Source organism: Carlito syrichta, unplaced genomic scaffold (genome assembly GCF_000164805.1).
Source record: "Carlito syrichta isolate Samal-C Ts95f unplaced genomic scaffold, Tarsius_syrichta-2.0.1 Scaffold101933, whole genome shotgun sequence".
Lineage (NCBI taxonomy): Eukaryota > Metazoa > Chordata > Mammalia > Primates > Tarsiidae > Carlito > Carlito syrichta.
The window spans coordinates 452,083-472,599 of NW_007046029.1; the positions used below are offsets into that span (position 1 = coordinate 452,083).

Consider the following 20,517-nt stretch of genomic DNA (forward strand, 5'->3'; position numbering starts at 1 on the left):
TGTACTGGTACATGGCCTGTTAGGAACCGGGCTGCACAGCAAGAGGGAGTGGGGGATGGGGGGTCAGAAGGGGATCTTGAGGGGTTCGCCTATCATCAGATCAGCTGAGGCATTAGGTTCTCACAGGAAAGTGGACCCTGCTGTGAACTGTGCATGCACAGGGTCTAGGTTGCTGCTCCTTATGAGAATCTAATCCATGATGATGTCCCCCCATCCTCACCTCCCCCATACACCTCTGCCCCATTCATGAAAAAATTGTTTTTCAAGAAACCAGTCCTTGATGCCAAAAAGGTTGGGGACCGCTGCCATAAGGGAAGGAAGGAGGACTAGGAAAACAAGATGGGCCAGTGGCAGAGACACACGCCCCGCAAGTACATTCTCCCTCCTTTACTTCTATGGAGATTCGAGGTATTTAGGAATGAAATTTTGTCTTATGGTAGCAAAAATACTGTCCTAGAGGTCAAAAAGAGCCATGGCGAGCTTTGTGATCTTGAGGAGTCATTCAGCCTTTGTGAGCCTCTGTTTCCTCACCTAGAGTCATGACCATGTTGCAGCCCCTCAACCAACCCTTAAAAACAGGGTCAGACAAACGACATCCCTGGTCTTTGGGAAATAATAAAGACCTGGTTTCTGAGAGCCATTCCATTTATGTTCTGAAACTAATCTCTCACTTAGAGTCACAAAGAACTTGTTTTCACACAATGCAGTTGCCTAGGCTCATTGCAAGTGGATGTGTTTGGGTGTGTGAGAAGTTGAACACTGGTTTATAGTTTCTGAAGTACCTTCTCCTTCTAAGCAGAGGAATGACTCATCCTCTGACCATGATGTCCATGTTGGCTTATCCTGAACACATGCCCACCCACCCCCGGAACTGTTGTACAAATCCATCGAGTGATCCCGTTGAAGGCTACACCCACACACTGCCCACGTGTGTGGAAAGGTCATGTTCATAAAGACATCCATCTTAGAAATAGATACCTTTTTTCTGGAATTTTTCGTTGCAGTAATTTCTGAATTTTAAAATGCAATACTGAGCCTGTCTTTTTTGCTTCACATCTGTGAATTACTAACATATGTAATCATCCTGCCTTCCTATTTTTTTGTGTTAGATTTTGAATTCTCCTTAAATAACTCTCAAATAAGCTCCAGAAACTCTCAAAGATACCTAATTAGTGATTACACTTTGCAAATAAAGAAGCATTTCCCAGCTAGTTGACTCAGTTAGTTAGAGCAGGATGCTGATAATTAGGCCATAGCCACAGGTTTGGTCTCTGTGTGGGCCGATTAGTGAATGCAGGCATCTCACAAGGTAGGCGTGCAGCTGTGGTCCAAAGAAGGACCAGACGAGAACGCACAAATGCAGATGTCTCAGCAGAGACCCATTCCCACTAGAAAGAAAATATTTTGCTATTAAGTCAGCAATATCACATGGGGAGTTCAGCACACCTTCAACACAAATGGAGGAAAGGAGACAGGTAGGAAGGGAGGAAAGGGAAAGAAAAGAAAGAGGAAGGGGGGGAGACAGAGATGGGAGGAGAGAGAAAGAGGGAGGGAGATGGGGGTGGGGGAGAGGGAGAGAGAGAAGAAAGAGAAAGGAGTGAGGGAGGGAGGGAGAGACCAACACATGACAGGGACAGGTGCGCAGAGCTAAATCATAAAGGAGGACCAACAGAAGGAGCCAGAGCCAAAGCTGGCGTGACCTTCCATCAGGGCTCTGCTTCCCATAGGCTGTGAGGCAGCTTTGTCTTTACCTGCTCAGTGGCTCTCACAGTGCTGATGCACTGCTTTAATTTGGGATGCCTTTCTCTTGAGAGGCATGTCTTTTCTTGCTCTAAGTCTAAAGTGCCCCCAAGTGTGGCATTCTCTGTGACAGATGTACTACAGTTATGCTTTAGCTGACTCCAAACCCATAGCTTTCCAGTGCCTGAGTGGTCTATTTGATGTCCAAGAGTGTGTTTCCTTCACGAGCTGGTCTTTGCTGAAATACCACCATCCAAGAAGGTAGGAAGGTGTAATCCCTTTGTTCTAAAACAGCCACTGACAAATTCTGCAGCCCCACCCCCACTGAGGCTGTTCTTTCAGGTCTGTGATGCATTTGCTGACGTGTGTAAATACCCTGGTCCCATCCCGTGGAAAGGCAGTTCCCACAGAGACAGAAGAGTCCTCTCCTTTCTCAACTTCTTCCAAGGTTGTTCCATTTTCATAGATGATCCCAAATCCACATCGCCAGGGAGATGAGAATCCTGTCCCTCGCTTTGCAGAAGACTCAGTATTGTTGACAGATCAGACGTTACTGGCTGGACCAGTCAGATCCCTCCGCGTCCATCTGTGGCTCCTTTGTGTGTCTGTTTCTCGCTGATGAGTGCGACCATTCTTCCCTGAATCCCAGCCTTCCTACCTTCGGAATCGCTCCTGAAGGGAAGCAGAGCTGTAGCTGGGGGCCTCTTCTGTTGCAGCATGTGCCACTTGTCTTCTACCAGGCATCGCAGCTCCTGCCGCTCTGGGACCTGCCCAAGGAGGCATTACTTCTTCAGCTTTCTTGCCTACCAGAGGAAGGACTTGACGTCCCTCTCCCATGTAGCTCACTTTTCTTCTGGCTCACTGATTAGGTCAGAAGGGCACCATCTTAGCGAGAAGACTTCATCGTCCTCATGCTTGGTAGCAACTCTTAAGTTAGAGCCACACAAAAGCTCACTGCTTTTAAAGTCCCCTCTGAAGTTCAAGGACATCCCCCTTTGTGGACTCAGCACTTGCCTTTCGCCATTTTGCTTGAGACGGCAGAACAATTAATTATTCCACTGCCCAGAACACGAGGGGGGAAAGAATTTGAAGAGTTATTCTTTTATTATTTCTTGTGTTTGTTTATTGTGCTTTATTGTAAATATATCTATTGGTTTTCTTTTCTCTTTGATAGCTTTCTGCCTAGAATTTGTTCATTACTTTCAGTTATCATTTATTTAGTGAAGGCGAAGCATAGATACTCTAATATAGTCGTACTCAACACAGTGCTGTGGCATAGTAGTTATGGATAAATTAACTGAGGCTTTTTTCCTTTGAGTTTTGTGAAAATTCTTCAAAATGCAGAGAGCAATATCATCCTACAGTTTGGTAAATATGAGCTTATACATCTGAAAATGTTGACAATTGAAGAAAATTTATTACTTAAATCCCTAACAAGAAAAACAATCATTACAGCAAATTAATACCTGGCTTACTGTGGAGAACTCAGGGCCTGAAACAGCTGTGTCCTGCCTCTCCCTCCACCCCCAATCCAGTAGGCACATATAGATCATGGGCAGAGTGTCTGTTTTTGTGCAATAATTGAAATGTAGTGGTCACAGAGTAGACCTAGACACAACAAAATTTCCCTTTCTTTTTTTTTTTTTGAGTGAGAGTGACATTATGTATGGTTGTTGTCATCCAGACCTCCTCTGGTTTGATTTTTAAATAGCATTTCTTCTTTATTACTATAAAGAACTATAAAGAAGAAAAAAATGCTCATTGTCCCATTCTTAGAGCCCCCCTCTTGCCATTTATTAAAAAAAAAAGTAGTATATTTCCGTGACTTAAAATGTCAATCAGTACAGATAGGAACAAAATGAAAAGCAAATACTTTCATGGTTTTATTATGAGATTCCTGATTCCTATCTGCCTAGGGGCAGCCTCAGATATGTTCCTAAGAAAACTCCAAACTTAAGAATAAAATAAAATAACACTGTCCAAAGAAACATAGAAAACAACAGAGGTGATAACACACCGCATAATGCTCCTTATAAAAACCACCTCTGGATAGTAAGAAAAGATGTCAGTAGGACTCTAAAATGCTAAAAAGCCATGATCTGATAGGAAGTCAGGAACAGCTTTTCACGGGCATATTTGAAGTTACCCTGAAGACTGTAAAGTTTCAGAGTAACTGAAGTTAACCTGTTTTCAGGACTGGTGGGTAAGTTATGAAGTAAGAGTCAGCAACATGCTTCTCCAAGACCATGTAAAAAGGAATTCACAGCGATAAGGGGTCAGCTGACCGTATCCAAGTAAGCTAAATGCAGAATTGTTTATGATCAGTTTCCTTGAGCAATTTTATAGTACTTCTGTTAAAATGTTAATAGCTTTGAGTGATCACTAAGATACTTCTGCTAATGAGTTTTAGAGATATATACTAGCCAGACCTTCATATATGACATGTACCAATCAACACTAGGCTCCACATCTCCCCACCACTGAGGACTAAGTGACAATGTGATAGTGTATGTCTTGACCACTTACTTAAAGGAGATCACAGTATGTTTCATCTCTGGAAACACTTTCTTTCCACAGGCCATGAAAGTCACGACTCCTTCAAGAGTTCTGACGTCACCATGGGATTTTGACTTTTTTATTTATAATGGTGCCATAGACAAGACAGCCTCAGACTTCTTAGCATTCAAGGAACATTTCAACTTGGTTTGGGGAAATATTTTTTCTCTCTTGGAACACATCAAGAAGTTTCTCAGGGACTACGCAATTCCAGAAGTCAAAATAAAAGGGAGAAACTTGGTAGCTCTCCTTCCAGAGTTTGAGATGAGGAATAAACTTACCCGGTATGACCTTCTCTCAGTGTTTGAAAACCCAGTTCACATCCAAATGCTGGTCAGTCTCCCAGGACAGAGGTACAAGGGCCAGGATGGAAAGTCTGAGGCTGCCCTCAAGATCCAAGCCACGTGGAAGTGCTTCCAAGCCAGGAAGCGCTTCCTCATTTATCGCCAGCAGAAGTGGGCATCGGGCGTGATCGCCATCGCCTGGCTTCTGCACTGCCACAAGACGCGGCTGAAGAGGCTCCTGCAAGAATCGCGTCAGAGGCACCTGGAGAACTTCCACACCCGAGCCAAGGTGCTTAGGCTGCCAGCTGGGGAGGCAGCCCTACTTTTCTATACATTTCCTGCTTGAGCAATCGCGATGAGTTGTCTCCTTAATCTTCCCTTGATCTCTCCAACAGCCCTCCCCGCCCCCACCTCTCACTCCCCTTAGCGTGTGATGCGCAAACCCCATGTTTGTTTGTGCATCATATTTTTAGCCCTAATCAGGAATCTGGCTTTTGTGCCTGCAAAATCTGTTGCAATTTTTCTATGGAAAAAAAGTCCCTTCACTTTGACTATGGTAGTTCTGTCAGGAAATCAATGTTTTAACTGCCTTACCTTTTCTCCCTATATATACCTTCTGGCACTTTAATTTGCTAGGAAAAAAAAAATCCTCTCTTGTCTACATTGCTGTCACCACTTTGTCAGAAAGTATTTAAGTTTGCAGACAGCCTTTTAATTAGTGCTCACAATTTCATTTATGTTTGCTTTCTCTTTTTTTCATTCATATTCTGTTAATTAAGTGAGCTGCCTCTAATCTTCCCCTGCCAGTAACATCATGTAGCCACCTAATTAAATTAATTGGGGAAGATGTTTTAAGTATGTAATTAAATCAATTAATATAATTTATGCCTGGCTTAACTGTACAGTGGAAAAACAGCTGAAGTTTGACTAGATGAATCCACTACAGCTTCCTGTCACTGATCAATGCTCTTCTTGATTTCTAGCATCTGGCAGCCAACTGGAATCGCATCAGGACCTCCAGGAGGACTATTATCCATATCCCGTCATTAGGTAGAACACTTTTGCCTGCAAATCTATCAGCAACTTCTATTACCCACCACATTATGGCTCCTTGATTGAGTTCAAGGAAGGCCCCTTGTTTTATTCAAATTGGTCTCGGCAGGAAAATGTTCTCGACATGATGAGAGTAATAACACAGGGCCCTCGCTCGAAACGGCGTTTAATTTGGGGATTAAGCAAATAAAGTCATTATGTGGGGGCTGCTATTCAGTGGAGAGGTGATTTGCTGTAATTCGCTTTCATCTGTATGAAATGAACTAAAAAGTTGTATTTTTCCCCCTGAAATAACAGATAATGTTTTCGATCTTCTTTAATGATAGAACGACACAGGCTTGTGTGTGTTGTTGCTGTTACACCAATAAGCCAGGATATTGCTTGTACACTGTTTTTAATCAAATGTGCAGTCAAAATGATAAGCTACATTCTCTGAAATTATTTAGTTCTAATTACGAGCAGATGGGATGCTTTATTTGCACCTAGGGCGCCTGAGCAAAAGGAAATGCTGTGTGAACAAGAATAATTAAGAAGTTGAATAGTGTTTTTTGCGCTTAAATAATCTGCAGTTTCATGTTAATTAGCACTAATGTAATTATTTAATTACATTTATGAATTGGGGAACTTAAAAGCTGTTGTCTGAAACGCAGTGGTAAAATAGGTGTGCCAAAATGACATTGGGAATTTCAGAAATGTGCACTGGAAGTTTCTTAAACACATGGGCTGCTGTCATCATGGTTGGGATGTGCTTGCTTGCTTATTTTGTTTTGTTTTGCTTCTATCTGAGTGTGATTTGTTTCATTGGTAAGGCCAAACTTCCCAAGCTGACTTGGTAGAGTTTTGACAAACAACAAAGCCTACTGAATCTCCATATCATATATTAGCTCTTTGTGAAAGCCTTGTAAGTAGAGCAGTGCATTAAGTGATCTATTGTAATAGAATTCTGGGCTGCAATTTATTTGTGCTCATGTGTGAGCACACCTGTTTCTGTACTTATGTGTAGCATGGAAACATAACACATTTAAATAGTAATATGAAAAGAAAAGACAGTAAAATTATTTTACAAATATAATTGAGATTATTTTAAAATTAGTAAAAATTAGTAGTAACAAAAAATGCAATCTTTTCTAGATTCTAGAGTACTTAGATCTAAGTACTTGTGGAGAGGTTAAGAAAATACTTGAGTTGCACAGAGCCTTTTAGTTTGAGCCTTTTAATTTAGTTTAATTCAGGCTTTTGTTTTGGTGAAACTACTTTTGCACACAAAATTAGTTCACACACAGAAATTGCACTTGTAATTGATGGCAACCAGAGAGGCTAATTGCAGACCCAATTAGCTGATCTGAGTTCTTAGAATAAGGTGCAAGAACCTTTGCTTCTGCAACAAATTGTGGGCCTGACCTGATATTGTATGAGAAATTTTGTTTTGCTTCCTCCATTTTATTCAAAACTAGAACCAGAAACAGGACCTCCACTTTGCAATGTTGCTAAGCACCAAGGTGTGATAGATGGTTTCCCACAAACCTCTTCAATCCTGTACTCCACCTCTGACCCTCTAAAAAGCTTCCATGCAGTCAGCCCTGCAGAGAAGCTTGATACACAGGAGTAAACATTTGATCCAAAGAAGTAAACATTTAAAAGCAATGGTAAGGTAAACTGGATAATAAGAAATAATTTTAAAAGGAAGTGTCTTCAAATTTCAAAAGGGCTTGCTGAATATAAATTAAGTGGGGTAATAATCTGGTCAAAGAAGCAAAAATACAAAAGCATTATTTTCAGTCTAATATTAAAACTAATTTTCTTCTAGATTACACATGTTCATAGTACATAAATATGAAATAGATTTGAAAGATTTTCCCTATTGTAGTAATTTTTGTTAACAGCATAATACTCATTTTAAAGAAAAACCGCTACTTATGTAATTTCTAAGAGTTAAGAGCAAGCTCAAATATTTTTCTCAATTGATTATTTTTTTAAAATTGCACATTTTCACAAGAGTATAATACTTGGGCTTTGATCATATAGTATTTGTTTCTACAATCTGTGCTTTAGATTTTATAAAAATGACTTGTGGACATTAAGTTTAAGTAACATCAAACTGTCATTTCCTATCTATTCCACAGACAAAATTCTCAAGCTATATCTTTTTTTAAAAAAAGCTATGGGTTACCTTTTTCTGTGTATGACATCCCTAGGAATCCTTAATGAAGTATTCAGTTAGATACAACTAGCTTCTTGGTCTTGTGTATCAGAAACTAACCTACACAATTCATAGAAGCAGAAGTAGATGAAAATGAAGTCATTTTTTGTTCTTTAAATATACTTTTTAAAAAACTAACCTATTTAATCTAGTAATTTCATTTCCAGAGTTGAGACAGATTAATGAGTCAAAATCAGCTGGTGGGATTGTCAAGTTCAGGTAGACATTTAATACAAAGTGCAGCTTTGTCTTCTTTTTCTCTTTCCATAGGAAATTTGCTGTAGAATTAGCCCTACAAATAATTATACCATATTGCCAACCTGCTAGCCAATTGGGGCTGCACTAACTTGACAAACTCTTAAAAGGAAAGCTAAGTAGCTGATATCACCATAGTATCTTGTAATTGTAGGCACTGAGTTATTTGTTTATGCACACACAGGAGTGATTGCATTTTCCAAACTGATGATCACAAAAAGGATGGTCTTTCAGTAATTTTTTTTACCACAGATATTTATAAACTATTTTTAAATCTGTGGCTTGATAACATGAACATTAAGACAATTACATATTGCAGAATGACCACTTTGAAAGGAGTTATGAAATTTGATTGACTGTTGTATATTTCTAGGTAGTATTTCTAGATGTAACACAAATTTTTAGCTATTTTTATCCCACAGGAGAGGTGGAATAATGTTTACTAATTGTCAAAAAAACTTGTAATTTAATAAGATGATTAAAACATTCTTTCCAGAGTATATAGGCTGATCTCTTAATTGGTTATTACATATTTTTATCATTTTTATTAATAAAATATAAGTATAACAAAATAAACTACAGTGGTTCATAGCAAAAATAGAATACTATTTTAAGCAAAATCTGTCAGATAAAAAAGAACTGCAACAAAGAATCCTAATTCCTCTAGAAAATCCAGTGGAAATAAAACCTACAAACTAATTCCACTTCAAACCTCTTTGGCCAACTTATTTCTTCCACTTTTAATCTAACCCCTGTGCTTGTTTATTGCAGCATGTCACTTGGTGTGGTGTGTAAATTCAGGGGCGTTTTTAAATATATTGACTTTAAATGAGATGGGCCAAGAATGGGGCTCTGATGCCATGAGCAAGTATATGAAGCCACTGCCAGCCAGTGAAACCCCAGGGGTGTTTCCCCTCTCACTTCTCTTCCCTCTCCAAAGTAAAAATAGGAGTAGTATTGAAGTAGAATTTTTTTCTCTGCTCCATGTAATCTTTTATTTCATTGTCAATTGACTTAATGACAGAAAGGAATATATGTAGTTCAGCTTCATATTTCTCCTCCCTGTGCACTATTTCAACAAACAATTATTGGGGCTAAAACAGTTGGTCTCAAAATACTCCATTTCATAAAAATTATGACTTTTGTTATGAAGAATTTCATGAAACATAACATTCTTCTGTACTTATGTACAAAAGCCTAAGAGAAAAGATAGGAAACCTTACTTTTATGTGCAGCTAATCATACACTAATCTGAGAAGGTCCCAGAGCTCAGGAGACTGCTGCTTCCTAATTCCTTCCTTCCCCAGGAGATGAGAACTTGAGCTCACCTCCACCTGTGAACAGGGTTGGGTGGAGGATGACAACTGAGAGCTTTAGATCTAAAATTACACTCTCACTGTGCCTCTAAGCATATTGGCACCTTTCTGCTTTCTTATGTTTGAGTTGACAACTCACAGACAAGATGAACTCGGTTCCTTCTACCTCAGGCTAAGAAACGGAGACTTCCAGTCAGATCTTCACAGTATTCAACATCTATTTTGACTGGCATGGAATCCATAGTTTAGTGATGCTAAATCCTAGATCCACGCTAGATCCTAGGGACAGATGTATTGCCAAGATCTTTCGGACAGCATTTCCCAGAAATATCCAGATCCCCAGGAGTCAGGAACAAAATACACTTAAACTTTCAAAAGCAGTTATAACCCAAATTAAAACATATTTGTGTTCACCCATGTTGTATTCACCCATGTTGTATTCTCCCAGGTAGTGCACTCCCAGGTAGTGCAAATCAACATTCACTCACTAGTTAGATCGGAGTTGGCCCCATGACCCTGTAGTATGAAATTATCTAATTGACCTTGAGCTCTGTGATCTTGTACCATGAAATATAGAAACTGAGAGTCTGGGGACTCTATCTTTTCACAAAATGCATTAATATTAGGACATGTTCTAAACAGAACTTTGCATATACTAAAATAAAACTACAATCTTTGTAATCTCCTTTATTCATATAAAAATATTAAAACATTTGTCCAGTGATTCTCAAACTTTTGGGGCTCAGAACCCTTCCACACTCATGCTGACTATTGAAGGCCCAAAATCACCTGGTGTGAGTGGAACTATGCCTGTGCTCATTCACTGTGTTAGAAACTAATGCAAAAACTGTAAAAGTATTAAGTGACTTCTTTTAAAATAACAATAACAAATCCATTACCAATGTTAACTCTAAAATAATTTATTTTAAAAAACTATTGTCCAAAGCAAAATTATTTTATGAGAAGACTAGCATTAGCCTTGGGAGGCCGAGGTCAGAGGATTACCTGAGCCTGCAGGTTTGAGAACAGTAGCATTGTCTGACAGTTTGAAAAATATTTAATAGAACATGTTGGATTCTCAAGTTTGCTTCTGTGTTCATTCTTGCAATATGTTGTTTTGGTCAAAGAGTATGAAGAAAATCCCATCCTACCCAGATACATATTTGGAAAATGGAAGAATATTTTACATAATTCACGGCCTTTACAGATAATTGTGTATTTTTTCTTTGACTTTTATATTAAACTCAGCAATGGCAATGCTAAGTATTAGTTGCAATGTAGAATCTGAAGTCATGTCAGTAAACTTTTTGTGTTTTGTAATTTATGAGAGAATAAGATTGAAAAAGGGCAAATAACATATTTGTATCATTTTGGAAATAGTTTTGACCTTGCAGACCCTCAGGAGGGTCTTGGTATCCCCTAGGGTTCCCAGGTCAGAGAATCACTAGTTTCAGTTGCATGCAATACTGTGCCAGTCACTAACAAAAAGTTTGAACAAGAGAAAGTCCTTACCCTTTTGAAGGTGAATCCATTTGGCCCATTTGACTTGAGAATGTTTTGAAAACTCGGCAAAGGTACCTACTATGTTTTCTGCATCCTCATCACCAAAGTCCCTAGTCCCCTTTAATAGCTCCCTAAAAACAACTGGCACTTTTATTTGCATCTATCTGGCAATGAATATACTGCATCAATAACCAGGTAGGGCGCACCCTTGCTGTGTCTTGGTGTCCCACTCTCTGGTTCCCTGGTATCTTGCACATGTCATCAAGCCTGGGAATAACCATGTCTACATCCCAGCTCTCTGGATGGTTGCAGGATGCTAGTGTGCTGTTGTGTGTGCAGTATGTCACATGTCCCCTTACGTTTTTGCCATCAGAATGTCGGAAGTTCTATATGGTCTAGTGCACTTCCAGCTCATCTCTGTGTTGATGTCACTCTCACTCAGCTTACCTCCAGTAGCTTTTTTGAGTGGGACAGAACAGGGGTGGAGTTCCTGCCACTGCTGTTGTAGACCTCCATGTGCCACTGGGAGGCTGGGATGCCTTGGATGTCACTGATCCTGAGAAACACTGCTCCTCTCAGGCCAGGGTGACGAGGTGAACAATGACGTGGCCACCAGGAGTCTACTGTTAACCTCTCCTCTGTGTTCAGCACCACTGTCAGGACTTGGAAGACAAAAGGAACCAGGAGTCAACCAAGGGTGATAAGCCAAGTGCAAGCACATGTGACCTGCTGCACAACAGGGGCCTGTCCAGAGGCGTGCCCTGGTCCATGGGGTGTGGTCACTGAGTTTGGCTGTGCTCATGTTCTTGGGCGTTGTGTTTACCATGAAAGAAAAGCTGATCCTAGCAGAGCTAGGGTGCTGGATGCAAACAGGCAACAGCATCACCAGACAGGTGCTTATGGGAGGAGGCAGGGGAAAGGTGGAGGTTGAGCTGGAGGAATGATGGCCAGGTCCGCGGGCGAGTATCCTGGGTTCAGCAGGGACCACAAGGAGCAGCTGAGTAGTATGGAGGCAGCTCTCAGGCAGCCTTCTTCGATGTGCGGAGGAGTAATATTTTGCTGCTATTCTTTTGAGTAAAGACAGCGCACTCCATCTGACTAGGAGCACGTTGCGGGTGATGAGACTGTCATAAGGAAAGGGTCCTGTTCCTTTTCATAGTGATGGGGAGAAAGCATGCCCCATCCTGCCAGTGCTGTGCTGTGCTGATGAGACCCTGGAAAAAGCTACAAGTCCCACCTACCAGTCTTTGAGTTTCCAGAAGTCCTCCGGCTCTGAAAACCCAATTTTAGAAGAGTTGAAAGGAGGGGAGGGAATTATGAAAACACAGGAAAAGGGCTGACCATTTTTAAGATGGATTCTTTGGGTCAGGACTTCATGCACGTCTCATCCCCTCGTCCAACTAGAGCTAGCCCAAGAGCCCGCTGGGTGTAGCTCACAGTCTGGTTAAGGAGCTGGTGTTGGGCTGGCAAGGAGAGATGGACAACAGAGAGACAAGCAGGCAGAGAAGTGTATACTCACAAGAGGATGCCAGGGAACAGGGCAAAGAACCTTCTCAGAAAAGGGCACAGGGCTCACCCCTCAGGAGCATGGCCCACCAGCGCAGGAGAGTCTGGTCAAGCCTAGTCCCTTCTGCCTCCCTGCTTCCCTTCCAGGAAGCCTTACATTTACACCAGGCCCAGCCAGAAAATCCGGGCTAATCTCCTTATGTTAAGGTCAGCTGATGAGCAAACTTAATTCCATTTGCAACTCTATAACTCCTTTACCATGTGACCTGACATCTTCACAGGCTCTGGGGACAGGGACGTGGCATTTCTGAAGGGCCACTGTTCTGGCACCACTGCAGTCGAAGGAGAGGAAGGAGTGAAGACCCCTTGTCCCTCCTAGAGTTCTCTGTGCACACTTGGAGTCTTGCCCTCTCTTTTGTTTAACATGACTACACTTCCCCCAGGAGCTGAATAAGTAGTTTCTAAACTGGATAATAATGTATAGGGTCATGTGATCTTGGATAAGAGACAAGGTACTTACCCTGTTTCCTTATGTACAGGGACACCCCCAAAATGGGAATTTACTTATTAAAAATTGTGTATGTATTCTTACAGGTTTAAACTTCAGTCCACTCCAAAGTCCTCTCCCTGTGATGCAATACACCTATTGGGACGCTTTTTCCATCACTCAAAACAGTTTCTGAGTGTATCAATTTTGATGCCTTTTAGTGCTTCTACCATTTTTGGTTTCACCTCTTCCACATAGGCAAAACGTTTCCCTCTAAGGACTTTTTTCATCCAGGGAAACAAAAAAAAGTCACTTGGGGCGAGATCCAGAGAATAGAGAGGGTTGGGCTCGGGGATCATGACGTTTTTGGTCAAAAACTGCTGAACACCCAACACGGTGTGGACAGGTGCACTCGTAAATCACCCATCATGAAATGGGCAAATGCATTGCAAGAATCTCTAAAAAGAAAATTCACTGAAGCTGAATGCAGCCTCTCACAACAACATTAGCTGGTCCACGGATGCTAATGGGTTCCTAGAACACTTACCTAGCAGGGAAAGTCTGTACAAGGGACCCGCCCTCTAGAAGATAATTCTGGGATTTTTCGGGGGGGGCGGATCCCTCTCATATAACATGGCAAGGTTGAGGTTGATGGTCTCAGAACTCCTCCAGTGTTCCTTGTCTGACCTTTGAAGAAGCCATGTCTTTGTAGATTATATTCCTAAGTGTGATGTCTCATTGCCACCAGGCATGTCTGCTGAACTCCCCACAACCACAACATCCTTGTTGTAGTATCCTGGATACATCACTATTATTTAATATATGCTGTCAGCACTGTCCCTTGTAGACGTATAAAACATAAGGGTAAACCTGACTTTGTAAAAACCAGACTCCCACCTTCTGCTCTGCTAATGGCATTGTACATTGTATGGTCTATTGTGCATGCATAATGATCTGTGTCTTGTCACATAATTTGCTGTTGTTATGTGCTTTGGACATGTACATACCTTGTACCATTAAAGTGTCTTATGTTCATACAGCACTCTACTGTTTACACATGTCTTCATATCTGATACTTCATAGGATCCTCTACACCAATGTTCTGAAATTAACATACACTTTTTTAAAATGGGTGTATTTGTAGGGTTAACTGAGCGACCAGTTTTGTCATAATTCTACATTTTATATGCATCCTTAATCAGTAGTAGCAGAGGTATCAAGCAATTTGTTGGAAAACTGACCTCAAGCACTTGAATGAAACACAGACGCATTCACTCACATGCTGCATCTGGGCCACAAAGTGATCAGACATCTTTTATATTCTAAATTGGACATCATCTTAATGAGACATCTTCCATTGCCTTTTATCTTTACTTTTGAAAGGAAATGCATTCACGGATGCTCTCGGGCACTTTTCTTAATCATGCTTTATTCTTATTTTTCCTTTCCTTTTTATAGTCTTGCTATAGAAGTAGTGCATGATACATTTTTCTAAACTCTTATCCGAATATGCAAAATCACGAGTTGCAATATTGTAGTCACACATAAAGACAAAAGCGTTGGATTATAACTGTCTCTATTTGATTTTATATGTAGATTTGTTCTCTAAATTATTTGACAGATTAATAATTTTTTCAGTGATTCAAACAGGCCATTTGTCCTCCTGCCTCCTCTTAAGTCCATATGCTTAAAGCAAGAAAGAGACTTTTAGATTAATTGTAAACTCATTTAATTTCCAGACGTTGTCTAGTGTTTAAACACTGACATCAAAGCAAAGAGCCAATTATCAGAGTTCATTTGGTCTGAAACTCTGTCGCCTGAATTGCCATAGTTTTCCTTATGCTGAAAAAGAAATCTGTGTCACATCTTGAAGATGTAGTATGCAAAATCACTTTATCTATAGCAGTGTAACTGGAAACATGTGTTTGGGCTCACTAGCCACAAGGAGGCATTGAAGCATCTCTTCAAAACATGAAAGGCAATTTTATAAAGAAAAAAAAAGTTGCACTAACAGTTGCTGAATTGATGAGCGGTCCCACCCGCTTGTGAGGGTGCATGCTTTCGGCTGGAGATGTTTTGAAACAGCAGAAAGCATTGCTGCTGTTGTTCTGGTATAGAAGGTGTTTGTACAGTAGTAACCCGCATGTGTTTCCTTCTGCTGTTTCCAGCAGAAGCAGAGACATACTGCAGAACTTTCATGCATTGACAGAGTAACTGCATTCACCATTCTCGCCCTGTAAAAGTTAAAAGTTATTTTGACATGAGCAGAAGTCAATTTCTTTATTATTAGAATTGCATAAATACATGTGTCTGACAGCAGGGGGTTTATCTGAAGTCTGTGTGTCAGTGTAGAATGATTCTGGGACACAACTTCAAAGCACCATGTAGGAAACCTAAGTTGAAAAGCTAAAAACAATTCTGTTAACCTGAACATAATTTTGTTGCATCTCGTTTTAAACATTCATGCTAAATGTCAGGTGTCTTCTCCATGTTTTTGTAACCTGGATTCTTGGCAGTTTTGTAGGTTTTGACAAATATGAACCTCTCTGTTGCAGAACATAAATGCTCTGCACACATCTTGATGCTTACCATGTCTTGATGCTCCAACACAAGATGCTCACCACATTTTGCAGAATAATGCTCAATTCCCTTTAGAAGCAAAGACCTCCTTCTTGGGAGCTGGTTGTCTCTGCAAGATGCTTCAGAGAGCATTTCTTTTTTCCTGTAAATGTAGACTGTGATGTTTTCAAATTCTCTTGTGCCATTTTGCTGTATGACTTGTTCCTTCTGGGCTCTGACACCTTGTTTGCCTTTTAGGGTACCCTCAGCCTGTGCGGGAACATATTGCCGATTTCAGCACACAGCAGAACATGCAGCTGGGGCGGCTGTGTGACATCCTAGGTATAGTAAGTCGTGCTCCACGAATGACTCTCTGGACTGTTTATTAGTGAACGTGATAAAATGTTTATTTTTTGCTTTTTTTTTCCTCTACAAGGAAAAATCTCGGATTTCTAACCTACTTGCAGAGCAATTAAATATTTTGTTTCAAAAAATAGGTTTATAGTGAAGTCAGCTTTAAATTTAAAAATGACATTTTAACCAATTTCTTGGGCTTTTTCTAAATTCTCTTTGCTGCTAGTTTGCATAAAAATTTCTCTTCTATAGATCCAATTCTTTTATTGAATCTTGCAGTGATGGGGGCAAAATTTTATATTTATGTCAGTATTTTATATTTACATCATCTGAGGAATGAGTGGCAGGTGGTATTAGAAGTGAAACATTGTGTTTTCATCGTAAGAATAAGAAGAAAATACAGTTAGCTTTCAGAAGAAGCTTTATTTAAATATAGAGCCACTTATTGTGGGGAAAAGCCTAGTAACCTCCAATGGCGGGCTTTTGGGAATACAGACCCCAGCTGGGTGACAGACGAATCTTCATAAAAGTCAAGTTCTCATGGTGGTTTGGTCTTAAGCTACTACATTCGGACCCCAGATGAAGGTATTAAGCCTGAATGTAGTAGCTTTGATAACACTGTTCAAGGTGGGATTCAGGTGAGACTTGGAGAATACAGGTTGCAAAAACTAAGCATCAGATCGGGTTGCCAGGCACTGGCCCAAAATTCAGGATTCAGCCAAAGTTAGATTTTTATCAGTTATCAAAGAACTTCTTTGTTTTGTTAAAATAGAATTGCTTTAGCCCTTATTTAAGCAAAACAAGGAAAAATTTTAAATTATCAATGACCAACTCAGCTGGTTCCCTGGAATGACATACTTTACATGATTCATATATATTTCAGCATCATTATTATTTTATAAATGCCATTTGGTAACAAAAATACATCAGTACTAGAAATTTACAGTGTCCTAAAATAATAATCATATAATTGCTTTAATCTATTATCTAGGCACTGATATTGTTTTTCAGTGCTACAAAAAAAAAATTGTAATGACTTGAGATTGATCTGTTGGTGCTGAGCGATCTCAGCTGAAACCTGGCTGGCTGAAAGCCACTGAGGTGCAGCAGAGGGCAGGCTTGGCTCTAATTTACTTGAATTAGCTTTTTCCTTCATCTTTTTTTTTTTTTTGAGTTGGAGTCTCACTCCGTCGCCCAGACTGGAGTGCGGTGGCCGCTCCCGGCCACTGCAGCCTCGACCTGCTGGGCTCCAGCAATCCTTCTGCCTCAGCCTTCCAAGTAGCTTGAACTACAGGTGTGCGCCACCACACCCAGCTAATTTTTTATTTATTGTAGAGATGAGGTCTCGCCAAGTTGCCCAGGTGGGTCTCAAACCCGCGAGCTCAGGCAATCCACTCACCTCAGCCTCCCAAAGCGTGGGATTACAGACTGAGCCACCGAACCCAGCTTCTTCATCTTTTTGTATACCCTTCTATATATAGTAAAGAATTTCTTTACAAGAAAGGCTCATTATTTGAAAAGTACTAGGCTTCTATTTTAAACAATTCAATAATTCAATTTGTGTTCACCTGCAATGGAAAATGTTGCCAATATGAACATTTCTGAAAGATGAACCAGATACCTCTTGGTACACTTCTTCATGATATAGCAGTGCAATTAGAAAGCTTCTTCAGGAGTGATGGACATTTAGAAACAGTCAGTAGATGAAAGAAAAAGTACTTTCTTGTGATATGAAAGTATAAAGGTACTAGAAAAATTAGCAATAATTTTAGGGACAAATAAATCATTATTCCTTTTTATTTCCTTAATTGCTAGTAAAGGTTTTTTATTTTTCTGCTTGTTAGAGGAAGCAGAGATAACTGTATGACACTGGTGAGATTTGTGGTTAAATACTGGCTGTGAAGTGTTGGTTATCAGGTGGAGACCCCAGTGTTCATGTCTTCGGTGGCTGGATGACAAGCCAGAGGGGCTTGCTTTAGAACACTAGCCAACAATCAGTGCAGTTTCCATGTCCGTATCCATTTCTGCCCAGAATTATCAGTCAGTTAACTTTGAACATGTGTAGCTTCATGATAAAACCACACTAACACTATTAGAGTTAGTGATAATGTGTTCCTTTGCCAGAAATAAGCAGGAATGGTGAAATTAGCAACATTTTATATTATCATTTATAATCTAGAGACTTCTTCCAAAGAAAAAATTATTTTTCCTCCACTATAGAGTCTGTAAGCTATTTTTTTGTTTGCATTTGTGCCCTATTCTCTTATGCTTTTTTTAATTTAAAAAAACACTGGTTTTATTTTTTGAAACATTCCTGTAGTTTGGTAAAACTCTCGTGTCTTTTTCAAAACACAAGACTTGGGATAACTGCTTTGATCATTCAGCATTTGGATACAAGTGATTTGATTGCTATCTCCCAGTTAGTTCATTTTGAGTGTTTGTGGGAATTTGGTTTCAACCTGAGGTGGGAGCCGCTTGCACATTTACATGTGTGGCACACCTGCTCTAGACCCAGCCCCGGGCAGTCCAGGAAGCCTCGGCCCAAGTCTGCATGGCAGATCCTCCCCCACGTGAGGGTCTAAGTGTGCAAGAGTTCTGCTTTCTGGATTTCCCATCCCCGCTAGTCAGCCCACAACATCTATCGAGGGACTCTGACATGCCCCATGCGGTGCCAGGTTTGAGGACACAGGGAGGAGGATAAACATTGCCTTTAGGGAGCCTGGGGAGACAAGATTAATAGACTTGAGACAGGAGGATGGAACTAATTCATGTTAGATCTCAAGGATCAGATCACACGCGTGCACGCATGGGGAGCCAGCAGGGAGCACATTGGCCGGCCTGCGGGATGGGTCATGGAGCAGGCCCCCACACTGGCGCCCTCTCGTGAGCACTCACCATGTGCCATGCACTGCACCTGGTACTTGACATATATTGTTTGATTTAATACTGCCTGAACTCTGTGCCCCAGCTGGTTTTTACTCCCATTTTACAGACGAAGAAACCAGTACTCAGACAGTTAAACAGTTGCATGGCAGCTGAACTAGTATATGATCACCTATGCTCTGTATAATCTACCTAGCTGAGCACTGGAGTCTTAAAATCCCTTGTGGCCTTGCCTGCCCAAGAAGACATCTCCAGCACTCTCCTGGGAGCTTCCCCAAGCACCAGGTCTGCTGGCTTCATGGCACCCACAATGCTTTGTCTCTGCAGACCCGTTGGCTCTTTTGTGAATGAATGAATGAATGGCTACTTTGTTGGCTGCTGATTTCCCACTTGTACTCCCCAAATACTCTGCAGCACAGAGTGGATATCTCATCTCACTGTTCCATTCAGATGGGGTATTTAGTTAGGATATCTTTCCAGGTACATATAAGAAGCACATCTTAAGAAGGCAAAAAGTTAAGACTATATCTTTAAATGGCTACTAGATTTGCCATTTACTTAAGATACTCCTCTCTGGGAACGGAGCAGGGGAAGGTTGGTTTCCTGAAATAATCATTGGTGTGGTCATAATCAGGTCATTTATTTGGACAAGACATTCCTTGAACTGGTCATGTCAAGTCCAGGCAGAATAAGACGTTGCAATTTCATCAACTTTCCAAAGTTAATAGCTCTGTTTTATAATTTACTGAAGTTAATGGGATACATTTTTAAAGCCATGTGCAATTCCCATCAATGTTGATGAAAGCTGTGTGGCTAAGTCCCTGTGTATCATCTGAAAGTATATTCCATGTCCCCTTCTGGCCGCCTTCAGAAAGAATCATGGCATCTATGTGGTTGGTGGTGGTGCTGTTTATCTTCTCTTTAGAGTAATGCTAACATGTAGAGAAGCCGGTTAGATCACTAAGAGATCACAGAGCCAGTCTAAAGTAACCTCGGTGTGGCTTTCAGACATGCTCTCTGCTTTAAACTGCACAGCACCCGTCAGATGCCAAGGCTCGTGACGTCATTCACCTCTGTACCAGTAATTAACACTGTGCCTGTTGCTTTCAGATGCCAACGTGAGCGTCATCTACATCTGCTCCCATCATATGAACGACGAGTTAGTGCTCTATTACAATAAAATCCTAAGTCTGCACGCAGCTGTCAAGTCGGGGAACCTTAAGGACAGAAGTGACCTGCAGGACAGGTTCAAAATTATCACCCCTGAAGCTGTAAACATCTTCCCTGTGAGTCTGTCTTCTAATTACTATGGCTTCAGGGATGCAGTAAAATTAAATTGGAAATTTTATAACTTGCAACGCTCTGGTACACATCAGTGAAATATTATTGCAAGTTAAACAGCTTTCCTGATTAGACGACTAGTTGGGCTGCAGGAAACAAAGATCCTGTTTAACTTTTGGGCTTCATTGAGCTTCCACTGCCCAATCTCCCTGTAGCCAAAGCCTAATGGCAGTTACCAAGTGGCTCCGTCAAGTAGGTGAATTGATAACACGTGCCAGTCCCACTTCTCAAGTCTGTGGGGAGGATGCCAGGATGGAGGAAGACTGGTCTGCCTGCAGTCACAGCTGGCTGGGGCAGAGTCAGGAAGGCCCTCGTGTTCCATCTCCATACCAGTGCTCTGTGATTTTCCTTTCCTTCAGGGAATTCAGCCTACTTTACCATGTCACATGGCTCGTACTGAACCATGTCCAGGTTTTTTTTTTCTAATTTGTACTTACTTTTAGTGAATGGAATGAAGGCTGAGTGGGATCCTATTCCTAG

At 40.9% G+C, this 20,517-nt stretch overlaps 1 protein-coding gene across 1 annotated transcript in view; it reads left to right on the top strand.

Moving 5' to 3' along the window:
* The first annotated feature begins 4,320 nt into the window (after window positions 1-4,320).
* Window positions 4,321-20,517, top strand: part of LOC103267050 (IQ domain-containing protein H-like) — a 94,489-nt gene continuing 78,292 nt past the window's right edge. The window contains exons 1-4 of the mRNA XM_008064658.1: window positions 4,321-4,869; window positions 5,564-5,630; window positions 15,718-15,801; window positions 19,807-19,982. Of these exons, the coding sequence (XP_008062849.1) occupies window positions 4,321-4,869; window positions 5,564-5,630; window positions 15,718-15,801; window positions 19,807-19,982 (876 nt within the window). The remainder of the gene's footprint in view (window positions 4,870-5,563; window positions 5,631-15,717; window positions 15,802-19,806; window positions 19,983-20,517) is intronic.